At 33.5% G+C, this 20140-nt stretch overlaps 1 protein-coding gene across 1 annotated transcript in view; it reads left to right on the top strand.

Moving 5' to 3' along the window:
• The first annotated feature begins 1090 nt into the window (after positions 1–1090).
• Positions 1091–20140, top strand: part of LOC149788976 (plasma membrane calcium-transporting ATPase 2-like) — a 104254-nt gene continuing 85204 nt past the window's right edge. The window contains exons 1-4 of the mRNA XM_089973573.1: positions 1091–1109; positions 3993–4028; positions 10891–10920; positions 19871–20074. Coding sequence (XP_089829699.1) covers positions 1091–1109; positions 3993–4028; positions 10891–10920; positions 19871–20074 — 289 coding nt within the window. The remainder of the gene's footprint in view (positions 1110–3992; positions 4029–10890; positions 10921–19870; positions 20075–20140) is intronic.

Raw genomic sequence — 20140 nt, 5'->3', positions numbered from 1 at the left:
GCCGCCATGTATGGCCTATCATGTGCTGAAAAATGTTGTTAAACCCTACAACAACAACGACATCAACATGTTTATACAGATATGTTGGTTGCCTTACTATATAACTGCCATCACTAATATAGAAAATCTTTAATGATTTTTCACACACAAAAATATCAGATCAACAGGGTTTGATCAGATTTGATAAGTATCCTGGCATTGAGGGATTTTCGATTTTTGCAAATGATGCCGAGTCACCATCTAGAATGGCAACAATTACTAAAATATGCAGACGCTGCTAAAAATAGAAGAACATTTAAATTACTTCTGGAAATCCACTGAACAGAATTCAACCAGACTTAACCAAAAGCATCATGGTCAAAAGGGCTTTCAGTTTTCATAAAATGTCAGTCTGCCACCACATATAGACACCATTATTAAAAAGAAAAAAATAAATAACTTTGTTTCATTAACTGCTCAGTAGAACTTTACCAAATTATGCAGAAAGCTTTCTGGTTCTAAGAGCTTTAAAATTTATACAGATTATATTTTTTGCCCAAAAAAGTGGTAACTGTTACTAAAAAGTGAAAATCCAAAACATAACTTCTTAAAAGCCACTCAGTAGAATTATACCAGATTTTTCTAAAACATTCTGGCATTTAAGTCTAAAAATATTTGCAAATGATGCTACTCTGCAAACAAGTATTATCACGTACACTGTTGCACACAATCTTCAAGACTTGTCTGCCATCTTGTAATGTGGTTACTAAATATATATATAATAAAAAAAAAAACTTCTAGTTAATTGCAGAGCTAATTGCATTACAGAATTCACCATTTCAGTTTCTGTTGTAGAAATGTTGTTTTTCAAGATTATGTTTGAAAGGTCTACCTGCTTGTAACCAATTAGACATTTTGGCTGGTAGATATGGGGATAAAAAATATGTTGTGGGCTTGACTTCATTTTTTAGCACATGATATGCTTATAACTGGCAGAGGAAGAACCCAGGAGAACACAGGAAAGAACCACTGATCCATAGGAAGCTACTGGATTTCTCACATACCCACGTAGACTGAGCCATAGACTTTAACCCATATGGGCAGAGATAAGATGGCAGTGATCAGGAAAGGCAAGCGCTTTATACAACTTGGCACCCCCACCCCCCAATAACAAAATAGTTAACAGCATTAGGAAAATAAGAACTAAGATTTAGTTCTCAGAAAATGAGCTGCTGAGAATTTGATGACATACATGAATATATTTAAATACCATGGAAGAATTTTAATTATGCATAGTGAGTAGTTTCATTAATTAGCACATAATTTCTGCTTTTAAAAATTTATTTCTCTGATTGTATCATAGTAAGTATTTCTAATTTGGAACATATTTTGCCTCCTTTTATTATTGCAAAATCGAAGATGTGACAGTTCTGGCGTACAGCGGTAAAGTATCTAAAGTTCTTATCTTTTGACATGTGATCATCGTTTGGAATGAAGTCCCACTTTGTGACATATTCTAATTAACAGTTTGTCTCCCTTATAGTAGGAGGATATGCATTTAAAATGAAAGAGGCATGATTATTGCAGCAATGCAGTTTTGGCATGCCATATGCTAAGGGCACAAGGGAGAATTCTTATATACAATTTTGATGCCACATCAACCTGCTTAATATAAAAATTTATACAAATATAAAATACACCAGTAAGGTCCGAAAGTCATTATTTAGGATAGTTATGATAAGAACAAAAAATATGAATATTATTCCCTTGATCTGACAAGTGAATCGAAGCTCATACCTATAGAGGTTTTCGCACCCCAGCTGCAAATTCGTACGTGCATTTTTCATGTCCTAAGGTCATTTTTGACACAAAGTGATGTTCACAGTGCAAATTCATTTAATTTTCCTCTGTGATAATTTTGAAAAAAACTAGTAAAGAGCTTCATGCAGTTCAAAATAGTTGCCATCATGGCGTGTTGTTTTTGAGATACTTTGCTTGCCTTGAATGGGTGGCCTGCTCTGATTCCTAGCCAACTTTTGGGATTTCACTATCCATATAGTATGAAGTAACTAAAGCAGGTGTACATGCCTCAAATAAATCTCAAGGACAGCACAAGTCTGAAACATGTAATTCAAATGTACATCTATCTCCAATTAGTACAAAACAATAGCTGGAAAAGTCACATCAAAGGCTTAAGTTGTGACATTTGAGAGGCCAATTGACAAAAATATCTCTAGCGACCAAAATGCTTTTTGATCTTTATGAAAATCTAGATTATATTAATGAAAATTTATCAATGCAGCTATTTCAAATGGTTTTTTTTGGGTGGGGTTTGCAAAAAAAATGTTAGTGTTTCTATAAAATTATTATTTGTCACAAAACAGTGACGTTTTTTGCAGTATATAGAACCTAGTTCCCTCCTCCAAGTTTATGCTGCTTTATTTTCTCCTAATAAATGTTGCTTTCATTAGATTATTATTGTATTAAAATTCATATATCTGTTTAAATATAGGATGATTTTTGGGGGTATTTAGATCAGAAAAGTATTTAGTACCATTTCAGAAAAGAAGATCTGAACAAAATTTTCACAGGTTTGGGAGACATTACCCAAGTCATTGTGGCATGCTTAACTTGCATTCCAATCTGTATATTAGACTCATGCATATTGGAATGCCATTGAGTATTTGTACTGTGGCACATATATTTGCATGTACATCGTTGCACCCAATCATCAGAGACTCTTGTCTGCTATCTTGTAATGTGCTGGTTGACCAGATCCTATACTGTTCATTCAGTTCCATTTCATAGATTCTAGACTTTTATATGTTGGGGCATTATGCAACAATGATTCCCGGTTGGTGCTGGATGTTGGGTAGGCTTTAGGTCTTCATATCGGCAACTCACATCTGATATGATATGCAACTTCCGATGCTCAAAATGTATTGTATCTATGGATGGTATACATGTAATGCCATTAGACATGCACCTGTAAATTGTTGTTGATTTTGGATAACTTGTGTCATTTTTATTTATGGGAATACACTCGTTGCATTCAGATGCAAAACTAAAACTATGACATCCAGTGCTACATTGTTTATTTACTTTCTGTAAGGAATGATTGACAGAGTAATATGGAAGTGGCATTTTCATGTATTGAACATTTCTATAACAAGTCAACGCCACCGGTTTATTGGTGTACCAATCCATCCCTAGTGTAGATCATTGACTGGATACTTGTTTTCCATACTGTAACCTACCAGCTTTTTTTTTTTTTACACGTGAATGTACTGTGAACATGGGAGACCTTCAGATATCTTTTTTAAGAACAGTCGTTGGTATAAAAGTATGTCATAGTTTCATGTTTCAGTTATGTTGACCTTAAATTTATTTGTACATTTGTTGTATATTTGTTGCTTATGCAGCTGTGTCATATATTGCAACCCTGCATAATTTAATTAGCCTGATTTATTTAAATTGGCCCAAATTGCATTTCTTTTAACAAGAAAAGCATTCCCATGCACAAACTCCTAAAAAAAGTATGACAGCTGATTAGTCAGTGATTTGACATTAGTCAATAGTTTGAGTCTAGTCAGAGTTTGAGTATGTGGTTGTTTGTTGTGGGGATGTGTGTTGTAATATTGTAGTCTGATGGTATTGCTTCTTCTTGTCCTTGGAAAATGTAATGAATTTTATAAACATTCTGCACTTTATATGGAAGACAGACCCTTAAGAAATTCTGTTGAATAAGAATCCGACATTTCACTTTTTATCTTCATCTTCAATTTAATCAACATTGAAAGGGAAACACAAGTCATTGCTAATGAAAAAGAACATGCAAGAAAAAGAAAACATTACTCAAAATAAAAAGTTACAGAAAAAAGCATTTTTGACCTTAGAAATAAGTCTTTCAGTTGAGTTTTTTTTCTTTTAGGAGGAAGCAGTGGAAAGAAAAGTTGTAAACTTTGATACCTGTAAATTCATCTTGTAACTTGTCTTTCTAAATTCGCTTACAGATGGACAAGAAAATGCCAGAGCACTGTCGGAACCATGTAAGTCTATTTTTATATTCTCTTTTCCTATGAGTTTGTTTCTTCATTTCCTGTATAAAAAATCACATGCAATTTTTAGGTATTATGTTACAATGCAAGGAATTTTCAGGGCAAAAATGAGAGCATATTGTTAATCTACAGTTAAGTCTTGGGAAGGAGGAGTTCAGTGGGACATATAATTGTTGTTTAATTATTAATCAGACTGATAAATCTTCGAGCATACTTTTCTAAACGGAGTTTAAAATGACATGTTCCTCAGAATTTTTCTCATTAATAACCATTTTCCAAATCTTCAGTGATGTTATTTTCTCAAGTCCACTATTGGTACTTTTTTTACAGCTGTGAAGTTGGTATTCACCACAGAATGTGATCTTTCTTGATTCAGTACTTTCTTTGGGTCATGACTTTCATTAATATATATGCTCTCATGTTTGTTGTTCAGCAGATTTTTCAAACAAATTATTTTACTGTGACATAATGTGTAAAATGTTTAGATGCTGAATTTAAGGTTTTGCACACACATTACAGCAAATGAGCAGGTTGAATTTAACATACATAGCCTGCCTGAAAAGTTGCCTACTTTAATGAACTTTTTTCCTCCTTCATTAAAAGTATTTGTGCTTTATCGTTAATTAAATGTTAATGCTGTGGCTGAAGTACTTTCTAAATTTACAAATAAAACAGTTGTAATGCTGTTTAACATTTTTGATCTAGTTAATTATTCACTGTTTTTTGTGTGCAAATATGACTTGATGATGGCTGATTGGTGCATGCTTTCTAAAATATTGGGCTTTTGTAGTACCACCAATATAACATGGGGAAACATTTTATCATTATTAAATTTAATATTTCTTAAACTGTCTTCATTTATCTGTCCATGTTATTCAAACCACAAATATCTCTAGACATCAGTGACTTTTTTTCCACTACAGAAACTTGTTGTGCATAGTATCATTGAGCTTACCAAAAAGTGCTTTAGAATTTTAGACAGATCTGCCATGAAATATTTATCTCTGTTAACTAGACACCATTATTAAGCACCTAACTTCTGTATGTTTGACACATTTTAGAAAAACCATCAATGCAAGGTAGACTTGATTCTAAACAACCACCTGTATCATATGCTTGCTGGTTTGGAGCAGCTTCTTCTTAAATACCAAAATTTTCTTAAAGAAACTTCAGAGAATGTACCATAAAGACATTCTTCAGAACCAGAATTTTAGATTTTCATGTCTATTGCCTAAGTTGAATTAACCACCTGAAATAGTTTATCAAAATAATTTTTGTTTGGTTAGAGCATGCAAGGTTATGAATTAATGATTTTTAAACAAAAAACACTTTTAAAAAAAAATTCGTTAAGATGAAAATAAACGGATGGTTTTCAGTTTTTATTGTACAACAAAAATGTTTATTCTTCAAGAATAGTTGTTGTTTACACAGTTGTTAAAATATGTTAAGTTAGACATTAACAGTAATATCAACTAAGATGAATTAAAATTGATGGTATCTCACTATCCGATATACTCACTTGTAAGTCAAGTCCAACTGCAAACTGTACAGACCCAGATCTAGTCACATAATGTGCTAGCAGATCTGGGTCTGTGTACATTGTTAGGAATAATAGGTAGAACAAACAACATTCACTCTAATCTGCAGGTGCACATGCTATGGCAGATCAGGATCTTTGTTCTTTGCAATTTGACTTGACTTGTAAGCAAGTATAGTTATTATTTATGGAGATCGCCATTATGGCTCTTTTTATGACTATAATGCTGTGTGAGAAACATTTATTAAAATTTCAGACAATAAACTATGTATTAGTCTATTAGTTGCAAAACTTTTGAGTTTAATGACAGTAAATCAGTCACTTAAATATTTGATCACAACATATATGCTGTCTTGGTACTAATTAAAAAAATGTGTAAACCATTATGTTAAAAAGAAAATGATGCATCCATTCCTATGCTCCACCTTTGCCTCGTACTTTTGGCTCATTGCATGAAGAATGCCACTGTTGGCAGATATTTGAGGTTTTTTTGATTGAGAAATTTGACATATAAGTTTTTTTAAAACACAAATCAACATCAGAATTTAAATGGACAAAAATTAACTTCTTTACTTTTTTCATCCTACACCATGAGCTATGGAACCTTGGGACCTGTTTGTATAGAGAATGTTTGACTAACATTACAGTGCACCATGGCATGCTTTATAGAATCACAGTATAATGGGGCTGTGTTTCACATTGAGGTTTTTTTTATGCTTGTGCTTGAAGTTTGATCTTGAAACGTTACATGAAATCCCACTAGATATTGAGTAATTAGAACATTTTTGCTCTTGTTTCTATATTAGTGGGAAAAAGGAATATAACATAGGTTTGGAAAGTGAAGTATTTTGGTGGATTTGGGGCTTACTTTTTAATGTGCATTATATGTTATGTTGAGTAATTTGTAGTATGAAGCATGAAGTTTCATCATAAATTGTGTGTAATTAATTGATCAGGTCAATATTTGAAGAAATCTAATCTTAATGAAAGCAATAAAATTTAGGAAAAGAGAACACATTGCCATTTACTCTCAGTGTCAATGAATGTAATGCATGTTAATCCAACACCATATTTTTAAAGTTTCTGAAGCAGTACATTTGAAAAATAAGACAAGATTTCTTTTATGGTGATAATCATTACTATTTTAGTGAAGAAAAAAACCCCCACAATTATCACTTGGAGTTAGGGATGCTGGTTTAAAATCTGCCTCTAAGTTCATTATTGCATGTTTTATAAAGCATATCACTGCAGTTGACCAGTTTTAAATACTTTGTTGTTTTTTACAATTGTTGGTTAATGTTATTTTTAAAATTGCTATAACCTGTTCTGATTTTTTAAAAAAAGGTGATTTGTTGATTAGGCCCATTTTTTAAGATGGAATTTTTTTTTCAAACAAGTGTGATAACTAGTTTGCAGTTCAGATATGGAACATGAAGAGATGGGAATAAATCTGTATAAATTGTAAGCCTTTGTAAAATGCTTTTCAGTATCTTTAGGTAGTAGTCATTTTAACTGGTGATATATTTGACAATAATTTAATATCTTTTGAAGGACATATTTGAACCATATATGTCCAAAATTTTCACTGGAACTGAAACATTGTTCAGATGAATGGGATTGCTGATGTACAAGTTTGGACTATACCAAGTTACCATATTCAGTGTAATACTTCCATTGTATACTTAACAAATTATTATGGAGAGCTGTTGACTTTGGAGAACTTTCATCTGGTCCAGTACTCTTAACTAAACACATACAAGATCCATTTTTTTTTTTTTTTTATTTCTAACATGCAGTTTAGTGGTAACTAGACAGCTGGGAGCTGCTGTAAGAAAATGATGTTCTGCGCAAATTTTAGGAGTTGCTTCCCTCAGGATCAAAACAGTTGTATATAGAAATGAAAAATTCTTAAGCATGTTTTGTCGAGAGTGTTCTCATCTTAGCATTATAGGAACATAGGTGTGGGATAAAAATCTGCCTTATTTGGATAAATCAGATTGTTCTGTACGTATATTTGCATGAAGCCTTGGGGTTTTTTTGAGCTCATGGAAAAAAAAAAAATGACTGATTACCATATTTTCTCATATAAAAGTTATACCAAACTGTAAACAGCATGGATTTAGATTGGTTGAAGCAATATCTGCCAGTGGATAAGGGTTTACACTGTTATGTTCTAGTTTTAATTTCAAGTCAACAGAGTATAACCAAATCTAGTAGTATAGTATGATTAGTATAGTATGTGATGGCAGATGTATGTCTATATTGTTTGTGCAGCTTGATGTGCATCTGTATACTGGTAGATTTGGTACACAGTGATTCATACAGAGGTTAATTTAGGTTGTAGAGCACCATAAATCATAATCTGTGTCAAATGAGAATGGCTGATTAGACTTTGTTGCATGCAAATATCAATTAAGTTCAAGAGCCGTGAAATCCTAGCTGAAATATAAAGTAATAAAATATGATACATATTAGCTTTTAAAATGTTGCAAAATTATGTGTAGGACAAGAAATTTATTGTCATGTAGCTTTGCTACGTGGTAAATATGGCATGCAACTGAAACATGTTTTCATCAATATAAATCACCAAGAAGTCTATACATTATTCCAGATTGTCTTCTTTGAGTTTGGTTTCAATTACCACCTAGTTGAAAATGCTAATTTTAAGAACATCGTTTGCTGATAAAGCATGGATTTGGGTTGCCACAAATGGGGGTGGGGGTGGGTCATGCAGCAAAATCCCATTAAATAAGTGTAGCCAAACTTTAAGCAAGCTTTTGAAGAATTAAGAAGACAGAATGGTCATTTGATTGGTAGTTATTGGTAGAACAGTTTTTTATAGTTTATTTGGTTAGCTTTGTAATAGGGATATGAGATCAGAGAACTTGTGGAATGGTATGTTGTGCATCCATCGTTTCTCTGCCCATTAGCACAAGCTTATTAGTGCTACTCCTCCTATACTACTTGGAGAATTGCCATGAAACTTTACCAGCATTTATCCTGTGGTCTTGTTGGTTCCTAGATGGAAACTGTGATGCACCATTGTCACCATATTGAACAGCTTATCATTATTTACATTGAATGAATGGTCATATGAACATGGGTTTCCACTGAAAAACTTCTTAAGTCTAGTTGGTCCTAAATTAAAATTAATCTGACATCAAGTATGGCTGCCATGAGTGTAAAGTAATATTGGCATGGGATTTTCACCAGAAAACACGGTTTGTTAATTCTAAATGAAAATGGACATCATAAAAATCTTCTTATTACTACTCATAAATTGGTCAGCATGGGATTTTCTCATAAAGACTGCTTATGGTGTTTACATTTGTGCTGATCTAAAGTCCAGCATGGCCCCTAGAGCAACCATCTTGAAAATCTTGTTATCACTACTCTTTGAATATAAAATTATATTTCCATAGGTTGCATCAAATGACTTGTAATGTCTGCTTTTTCCTAAAGGAAAATGGTACCCTTCACAAATCCAATATGGCCATGGCCATGTAGAACATATTATCACTACTCTTGAATTTATGGTCATATTAATGTTTTTGTTTTCTTTAATACAAAGAGAGTTCTTTTGATCTCTACTTGGTATTAACTCATTAACCCCTGGAGGTTTTTGTCATTTTCACCGGAAATGCAAGTAGGAAACACATTTAGTATGCTATTTCTGAATACATCCTAATACTTTGACTTCCAAGTGATTTTCCATTAACCTGATTCCTAGTTGTGTTAGAAATATCGTTTTTCATTGGCTATTTTGCTCAAGCATGAGCAGAAGGGTGAAAGTTATTTTTCCCACTGAACAGACCCATCATTTTCGAATCGACATCACTCTTTATTCCAAATGCCCATCTTATCCTACTTTTTGCAAAGGTTCAGCTGTCTGTGTGCAGTTCAGACCAGTCTGCCTTAGATCTGAGATCAAAAAGTCTAAAATCCGGACACAAAATTGGATTCCGACTATAGGCGAATTTTGGGTGGAAAAAAAATCGGGTCCAAAAAAAATCAGTTTTTCCTTCTGTATTTTGTAGTGAAACTTGGACTTCCAGATTATTTGGTATCATTGTAGAGCTACATCTGTCTACTTTTCTATAATACCACCAACTTTAGTGTATCTTACATTACCTTGATGCTACAGAGCTCGGCAGTAGGCTACTACCTCCTGACACATAAATGCGGCACCAGGGGTTAATGAGTTAAATGAAAATGGTGCTGCATAGACCACAATGGTAGCCAACTTGAAAGTTATCACTATCTACCTGAATTAATGGTCACATGATTATGGGGTAAAATACTATGATCTGGATGCATGGAGATTACAGCTGAATGCAAGGACCCTAAGGATGGCAAATTTTCAGTTGTGGAAAAAAGACCCCAGATCACTCTTAGGAGAACAAATGTTGGTGACTTTGCTTGGATTGGTTGGGTGGCAGAATGCTTATACCAATGGAAGCTATAGTTAAAAGTGCTTGTCACAGTTGCGAGTCAAGATATTAAATTAAACCCTCCTCCATATAAAAACTTAGATAACCAATTTGTTGTTGGAGGAAATTGACTTTGTTATCCATTATCAATATTTTGAATCACCTTGTATTAAATTACCAGTCTGATAATATGGAGTTATGAAATAGTGAGACAAGAATGTGTGTGTGTGTGTGTGTGTGTGTGTGTTTTCTCCATGAACTGTTTATAAAGTTGTCAATTTATGTACCGCAGACATTCTTGACATATTCATTCATATTGTCACGCATTTAGATACATATTACCTGTATATAGTGGACTGTTTAAGAAATGTATAATGCTGTCCATTATATTCAGGTGTCTGCTTAGTCAAAGTAACAAGACAACACTAATAAAGTGTATGAATAAAATCCATTTATTTTGGGTCTTTGTTGAAAATGTAGTGTCCTGTTGAATAGGTTTCTTATGCATTGGAATATTGACTGATTTACTACTCTTGTTTTTCTGTATTGGAATATTGATTCTGATTCTATTACTTTTGTTTTTACATATGCCCAATCAGGCCATCAAAAGGCTTGGAATTTAAAATTTTCATGCTGATACAGAAATTATCGAAAACTTCAATGGAAGTAAAGTCTGTTTGACTGAATTGAAGTAAATGATAAAATGGTACCCATGTATGTTTGCAGACATGTTTATTTGAATTGATATAGATTCTGTAGATCTGTCACTCTTGTTCACCCTTAGTTTTGATTTTTAAAAGCAACATTCTTTTGCAGTATTTTTATTTGTGACAGATTGAATTTCATGAACTTTTAGTTATTTGTTATTTTCTTTTTATTTTATTAGTGCTTTCTAGCGATGCAGGCACAAAAGTCGGTACGTGTTGAAGTCCTTGTTTATGCTTGTTTACATGTACCAAAAGGGGAGGTTTGATATACTGTCTTTATCAACATGTTTTCTCTATTTGGTGAAACAAAGCAGAGAGTAAAGGCTCCGTTGGTGGCAATTTCCTCTTCCCCACCCCCAACAGATGCATACTGAATCACTTTTAAATGATACCATTTTATTATGGCCAACATTTTTTGAAACAGAAGACATAATTCTTGAAACCCAACTGATTTTGCTGTCAGTGAATTTTTTTCCCCTCTTTGTTATTAGTGCTGTATTGCAGATTTTCATTGAAAAAATAATTCAGTCTTTCTGCTTTTGTTTTTCCTGAATAGATGAAAACATCACTCTTTTGTCACCCCTTCTATCTCAGTGTTATACTCACGCTAGCATCTAGTTTGTTGTCTTGTAAGCTTGATCTTTGGCAGTGTTACCATATTTTGACATAGCTTAGATATAGGCATTAAATATATTATGATGTCAGCATATTATTAATTTCTATATCCATTTTCAGAGAAATGTTTATAATGAAAGTGAAAATTACTATAATTTAAAGTTCCATTTATTGCATGCTTTGCATTCTCTCTTTTTAGCTTTTGCATATTATATCTCCTTTTTCATAAACAGAACTGAAAGTAAATCCCTATATATTTGGATCTGTTCTAGTCCTAGTGGTAAAGCAATTTTTGTACATGATGATTTGTCCATGTGTATATCTAAGCATCTTGGTATCATAATTCTGAATGAGCGGTCATATGCCTAATTTTTTTGTATTTTATTTTTAAAACTGTTTTCAGTTGGATCTTATTCAGTGTTTATGTTCTAGAGTATTTATTACTCAAAAGCATGGTGATGGTTTATATTCTTGTGTCATCAACTCTGGGAAGGAGGCAGCGCATAATGGTCTCGTCATTTTTTTCCTTCATTCATTATTGATCTTGAATCAAGAAAAACAGACAAAAGGAATAACAAAAATCCAGCTGAGGCATACTGAAGAAAAATTTGCATATTGGAGTCCATTTTTACAAAATAGGCTCAAAAGTTTCGACGGCTGAGATTTCATTATATACCTGTATATGTGTAATTGACTCAACAGCCCAGAAATTTTACACTTTTATGAAGCAATATGTTAATGACCTGATTTGATTTACACATGTAATGTGTTAGTTTAATGAAATTGTGCCCCTTTGTGACTGATTTTTTTCTTTCTTCCCAAGATGATCATTAATCTGTTTAGGTATGATTGCACAAAAACTGTTTTACAAAGAGCCATTGTAATTGCTTTGGGATGGTCATACTTAGATCATCTTAGTACATTTTAACATGTATAGCACTTTCTTTTTGTCACAGTCTTGTGGCCCTTTGCAATTTAGAATTTCTATACCATATTTCCAGCATCTTCCTCCTGGAGTTATAACACATGGATTAATGATTTGATCAAGAGTCCATTTAGCTAATTTTGTTGAGCCTACTTTCATAGGAAGCAAGATAAAGCAATCACTTTTCTGATGGCAGCATCAATAGTTTTTGGTTGAAGCTTTTTGTTTGCATATATTCCTAAACCCCTTTATAGATTCTCACCATAATTGGCATGAAGCTAATATAATTCTTTCTATAACATGCTTTTATTGAGAGGACAAGGTCACAACACTAAAAAATTTGCTTTAACTGTTTGGTTAAAGTTTGTTTTGTTGTACATGTACTATGTTTCCAAACATCAATTAACTGGACTAGTGGAGACATGATTTGGTCCCTATAAATTATAATGTGGATAAACAAGAGTACTACAAAATAAATAAAAGGTCCAGAACACATTCTACTGTTTTGGATGAGTGAAAAGTCTGAAAAATTTATGAATTCTTAATCATTGTTTTGCTGTAACTAGCTGAGATGAACCTTTAGCGATACAAGAAGCATTAGCAGTAAGTAAACTTAGAGAGGTTGATTTTAACATAAAACAGGTACTAAATATATTTGATATGTAAGCAAGCAAGAACTTCCCAGCGACAATTTCTTTTCAGTAATATCTCTTCATCTGGAGGTGCAACAAATTCTGAAAAATGAGAATATGGATGGAAACCACAGATCAGAATTGACCTGTTGATGATGCTTATATACTCAGAATTGACCTGTTGATGATGCTTATATACTCAGAATTGACCTGTTGATGATGCTTATATACTCAGAATTGACCTGTTGATGATGCTTATATACTTAGAATTGACCTGTTGATGATGCTTATATACTCAGAATTGACCTGTTGATGATGCTTATATACTTAGAATTGACCTGTTGATGATGCTTATATACTCAGAATTGACCTGTTGATGATGCTTATATACTTAGAATTGACCTGTTGATGATGCTTATATACTCAGAATTGACCTGTTGATGATGCTTATATACTCAGAATTGACCTGTTGATGATGCTTATATACTTAGAATTGACCTGTTGATGATGCTTATATACTTAGAATTGACCTGTTGATGATGCTTATATATTCAGCAGTGCATCAGCTTCATACAGAAATTAAGAAATAGACACGACCACAGATATTTAAAAGAATTTTTAGTAGGATGCAGAAATTTTAAAATTAGCTAATCAGTATGTTGAGGGATAGCCAAGTTGTATAGCATCTTGCTCGAGAGCACATTTCATATTTTTTTTTATATACCTTTGCTCAAGTCTCAGATATCATGGCAACTAATTGGTTAAATCGAATTCATTATTTTCATCGGTATAACATTTTGTAGAATTTTAGGCTGCTTCATATCATGAATTTGTAGACATGGATCAGGTGAAACGATTCATCGAAATATTGATGCCTCAGTACCTTTGCTGTAACGATACACACATATCGATACAATTGATATAAAATCGATACAAAACAGTCCATACTATTTCCAAGTGCTAGTTGTAAAAAGTTTTATTTGCCTTGTTATTCTTTCAATTGAGAATTTGTCAGGCACATTCACCCAATATTGTTTGTTGGAACAAAAAGGACATGACAACACTCACTTGCCATCTACAGATAAACTAAAGTGACATTCATAATATTGCCGCCCCCACCACCAATTCAGTGGTAATTATTTTATTGCAACAGCTTGTTCAGTTCCAGTTGTCTGTTGAAAAGTTGGAATTTGCCGACACCATTTGGCATAGGGTAGCCACTTATTAGCAGAACTAGCAAATATTTCAAGCCCTTACATTGAGCCTTACCTGCATGAAATCAGTAGAAAGATGATTTTTCTCAGAAATTGGGACTTGAACATTCTGTATGCATTTAATCTGTTTACAGATGAAACAAAATTACAGCTTTGAAATTTGACTTGGAACTTGCCTTTTGCATTGCTAGTCACATGACATAAATGATTGTTAAACTTAATTTCTATGGCATATTGTGCTCTGGAAGAATCATTTTGTCATAATTTGAACTTGCATCATGGAAGTTTTACAAATGAGTTTATGAAATGTGGGCTACCTAGAAAACTCAGACTGGCTGATTCCCAGCATTATTCATCTTCAGATGAGGATTTGAAGTTATCAGATTATTGGAGCTGGGAAAAGTGTTAATTGAGATAATAGTGGGTGATATTGAGCATGAAAATAGTGTTAAATATGAGTCTGACGTCCATGCTGGATGGACAAAAATAGATGGCATGACGGTTAATCATCCTTTCAGCAAATGTGGAAGAGGCAATATACCAAGCCAAATTATTAAAATCAATTTAAAATTAGAAAGCAACTTTCATTTCTGCTTTCAAACAATTTAGCCCTGCTGGATCATGTGCTACAAAACTTTTTTCCCTGTTGGGGTTAAGATTAACTGAATAAATAATAATAATTAAAAAAAGTGAAATTGAGAAGTAAACTAATTTTGACCAAAATACCTCTGTCTGGTGGCTAAAATGAGTCCTGCATCTGATCAGATGGAGCAGCCTTATTTGGTCTAACATGTTGAATGTAGTTCACTGACAACTAAGAGGTAGACTGTTTGAATGTGCTTTTGTTTTGTCATGGACGAGAATGGCATATAAATAGATGCTGAGTATATGTTTCTCTGTAATTTTCATACTGGAAATGCATCCAGTGAATCACATAAAAGGGCATTTCCATCCATTGACAGACCTTCTAAAGATGGAAAGACCATCGAGTTGATATGTGTATCGATAATATATCATTTAATTGGCTGTGTATTGTGAATCATATCAGTATGTGGCATGTGTGTCTGGTTTCACCCCTATTGAAAACCCATCAAACAATAATTCTACTTTGGAAATAATTGGACTTAACTACCTGTATAATATATACTGTGTAGATGTTGGGTCCAATACCAAAAAACATAGACCTTGATCTGCCAGTGCTGATTCAGTGGCTGATCTGGGTCTGTGAAGTTTGCAGTTGGATATCACTTGTACTCAAGTATATATGGTTATCTCCAAAATTAGTGCCAACACAAACATAATAAATGAATTTACATTATTATCAATCATTCTTTTATCCTTAGGAAGTGAAGTTTTATTTAAATTGTTTCATAAGTTTCATTTGAAATGTGCACAGATGTAAGATTCTGTTTATCACATGATAAAAATATCTCATTTTTCCTGACAAAGAAGCAGGATAGCTTAGCAGAGTGACTTTAAAATGCATTTATATTCATTGGTGATTACACCAAGTTTTGCTTTATATGCTATGGTACTTTATATCTCATATTAAAAAAATTGTGATATGTATATAATAACCTAAAATAAGACTACAGACTAGTCTGCAATTAAGAAAAAACAATCCATTATTTGAAATAACATGGGTGTTGGAGTTTCATTCATTTTGCCTCTGACAAACAATTGGTGTGTGTGTGATTAGGGTTTTTAACTTAGCATTAACAATTTTTCAGTCATATGTCTACGATGTCTGCAGTGTGGCAGTTTATAGTGATGTCTAGCACTGAGGCATCATGCTGTAGACATGTAATGTAGCAAGATGTCCCACCCAGTCACATTATCCTGACACCAGGCTGACCAGTCCTAACACTAACCTCTTAATGCTGAGCGCCTAGCAAGGCAGCTGTTAGTACCATTTTCTTTAGTCTTTGGTATGACTCAGCCAGGGTTCAAACCTACGACCTCCTGCTTCTGAGGCAGACGCTTTAACTACTAGGCCACTGGAAAGGCGACAAAGAAATGGTTTGGTACAGAATTGATTTACCTGGAGAACATTTTATTCTTGTTGGCTTACAGGGTGGTATATTACCATAGTGGAAATTGTTGGACATTTGTCAATACTGTACTGTCTATACTTGTTTATAAGTCAAGTCCAACTGCTAAAATAATATAGACCCTGATCTTCTGTCACATAATGTGCTGGCAGATCATGGTCCATACTCCTGACAAACTGCAGAGACAAGAGATCTGGATATTTGCAGTTTGCAGTTGGAGTTCCAAGCCATTATATACAGCATGTCTGTTCAATATCCACAAACTGGTTAGTTGTGAATAATAAATGTACCCAGATAGAAAGAAAAAAACATTGTTTCACTCAAATGCACAAGTTTACTCTTAAGGTTTTGACCTTTGCGCAAATCTCAAAAGCATGACAAGCTGTACACTTTTTCCCATGACATCACAGGGTTGGCTATTATGAATGCGATGTAGTGAAAGCAAGTTTCCTTATCAACTGCAGGTGAATTCCAAACTTTATTCAGATCCACTGAGCAGTTTTAATGATAATGACGGGTCAGTATCAGATGCTTGTGTCGATAGCCAGGACTAAAAAAGTTTAAATGATGGATGTATTTACGATGTCACAAAGTCACATATGGCCTATCCCTGATAAATTGGTATATAAATTCATTGTTGCCATAAAGTTAATTTTGGAACTGTTGAATAAAGTGCATAGAACGATTTTAAACTGTTGAGTAAAACAAGAAAGATAAATTCAAATTGTAGAAATACATGAAGAAGCCATTTATTAGGCTGTCAGATTTGTGTAACCCGCTATGTAAACTTGCTGTTTTTTATTGCAGCAAGATATGTATAAATGATTGTTTACACAAACTCAAAAGTTTTTATTAAGATATTCAGAGACCTTAGTCATGTCATTTTTGTTTGGAAGTGGATTGTATCCAGATTTAAGTTCAAACTAGCTAACAACTATAAATTCTTGCAGAGTTTTTCAACCGACCATTATCTTATTGCATATCCAGAATGGACTAATAAGGTCACAGTTACAGAGGTGGAGATTTTAAAAATATTGTGACATCCTTGCATCCGGAAGATCACCTAGCAGAAAAATAACTGAGATATCCCTCACAAAAATACTAATAATCACAACTCTAGAAAATAACTGAATTTTGTTATTTATTAAAATTTGTCACAAGCCATTTTTTCCAATGAAACAAATCAAACTTGTCCAGTTTGGCTTTTGATGTTCAGATCATAGCTTTGCACTGTTAAGTTCTGCAAGGAACATAATGTTGGTTATAAATTGGCTTTCAGAGGCAATGCAGCTTTGCAACAATTTAATGCATCAGGCATTGAAAGCTTTATCTTTCTTTCTGGTCAACATTTGCGGCCATGCCTCTAGTCTTTTTTTTATGCTACAATCAGAGATCTATTTGAGCATGTGACATTTGGCATTGTCAAATGGTAGGCAAATAAAGGAAACTTTTCTTTGAGCTCTTAACATTACAATATAAACATTTTACTTTAAATCTTGGATACCTCTCACCGGTGAAATTTATAAAAGGAAAACCAATATGTAAGTGATGTTCAGGGAACAAACAAAATCATGACCTACATGGACAAGGGTTTTTTATATAGAGTTGAAAAAGGTACATAAACATAATAAAAAGGGTTTATAAATGTCACTAATGTGGTTACCTATATAGATGTACTTGCTAAGGTATCTTTCTCAGCATTGATTTGGTCTAGTATTTGATCTGATAGGCTTTGTGTCTGATACAAATTAGTTCCATACCATTGGCAGGCCACATTCTTTGTGCAACTTTTGATGCATCATCCAAGCTATTTGTTAAAATTACACATTAGACTAATATTTCTGTTTTCATTATAAAGGGTTTTTCTTTTATACTAAGTTACTTGTTTGGGTATTACATAAGAAAACTTTATGGGACCAGACATTATTTCATTTGGGGGCGGGTTTGATTGATGGCCTTGCAGGTCATAGTCATCACAAGATTATGCACACTGATATTTTTGAAACCTTAGTTGTCATGGAAATGAGTGTACAAATGTTTTGGCCTTGAAGGGTTTCATTTTGTTGTTTTGCATTTTATAAACATATCGAACTTCTGATGCTGATCTATACTGCTTTAACCATGGTGTTGGTAACATCTGCTTCAGGGCTTTGATAACAGAAAGCATAAAAATGTGTTTTTGAACATATTGCCTGTTAACATTTTTTTAAGTTTTTCTCCATATAACAGATTGTACACATTTCAAATATTTATCTTCAAAGAAGAACATGCAGGTAACTTTTATCATATCAGTAGACAACCTATATTATCTTGTTGCATTTTAAATTTCATAAAATGCAAGTATTAATATTTACTGATTTAGAATGACAAGAAATATTGAATATTTTTCCATTTTTCAAAAAGTGTTAAACAGAAGACACCTCAAACACGTAGTAAATTGCTGAACTAGAAGGTTCATCAAGCATCATTTGTTAATCCTAAATATTTATTGTATGGTAGCACTTGTCACAAAATTCAGGTACTGTACCCACATTGTGGTTTAAAAAATCTAATTTAGGTGGATATTTGTGGTAAAAGCTTGTCATAATTAGTAAATATCAACAATGATATAAGCACTATCCCCCTTCATGTTTAGACTCATATGCTAAAAGAGTTTGGTGTCTTGGGAGCTTAGGAATTGCATTCACTTGTCCAGTATGTTTGTGCTTTATAAAACTTTCAGAGCAGTGTTTGTAATTTATTAAACCATATTATTAAGTGGTAATGAGACACCAAGAATACGTGGTGGTAAATTACTATTTGTACATGCTTATAAGTTGAGTCCAACTGCAAACTGCACAGACAGATTTGCCAGTGCATAATGTGTGGGAAGATTTGGGTCTATGCAAATCATTGGGAGTAATCAACATAACAAACAACAGAGACCACAATCTGTCATTGCATTATGCAATGACCGATCAGGGATCTATGTTGTTAGCAGTTTGACTTGAGTATAAGGAGGTATATATGATACAAGAACACATGCTGGAAACGAGGCACATGGTTTGTTGTGAAATTTTTAAAGTGAGATTTGATTTAAATGGAGAGAAGTGCGTTTTCCAAGCCATGTGTAAATATTACATTGACTGTATCATATTTACATGCTTGTAAGTTGAGTCAAATTGCAAACAACAAACCTTGATCTACTATTGCATAATGCGCCAGCTGATCAGAGTTTATATTGTTTGTTCTACTTATTACTCATAACAAACTGCATGGACCCAGATTTGCCAGTGTATTATATTATAGCAGATCTGGGTATGAGAGTTTGTGGGTGGTCTCAACTTAACCAGTGAGTCTGTACAGTAGCAAGATTTTCCTTCTACAGCTGTAATTTGTTGGGTTTTTTTAATGACTTTTTTCAATGATTTTGTTATAAGACCTATGATAACAAAACTAATGGATGAATGAATGTATAAATAAACAGTTACTAAAGCAGGAAGAGTGTTTCCAGGGTAATTCAAGTAATTTTATTCCAGTAAGGTTCATCAAAATGTTTATGATCTTGATAATACATGAATTACTATAAATTAATGATACACTGATAGACTCCTAGATTTGCTGGGATTTATAGACAAAGACTATTACATAAAATGAGAATTTGCAGTTCTAACTGTTCTTAATAGTCCTATAGTTAGGGTGGTGGTGATGAAATATGAGAGGAGCACCTAACTTTTTTGCAGATCCTGACAACATCAATCTTGAAGTTACAGGCAACTCACACAACATTGCAAATGCCAATCTGGCCAACAAAGAGGGGATAGCAGCCCAGGATCAAGCAGATGCCCACAGTAATGCTGAGAAGGCATCCGGAGGAGGAGGCCGAAAAGACAAATCCGTGCTCCAAGGAAAACTGACAAAATTGGCAATTCAGATAGGTTATGCAGGTCAGTATTTTTCGCTCTGCTGGTCATAGGACAGAAGAGCATATGGGACATGCTGTCATGTCATCC

Source organism: Sinohyriopsis cumingii, chromosome 11, assembly GCF_028554795.1.
Source record: "Sinohyriopsis cumingii isolate HCF-2022 chromosome 11, ASM2855479v2, whole genome shotgun sequence".
Taxonomy (NCBI): domain Eukaryota; kingdom Metazoa; phylum Mollusca; class Bivalvia; order Unionida; family Unionidae; genus Sinohyriopsis; species Sinohyriopsis cumingii.
This window is presented reverse-complemented; position numbering and strand designations above follow the sequence as displayed.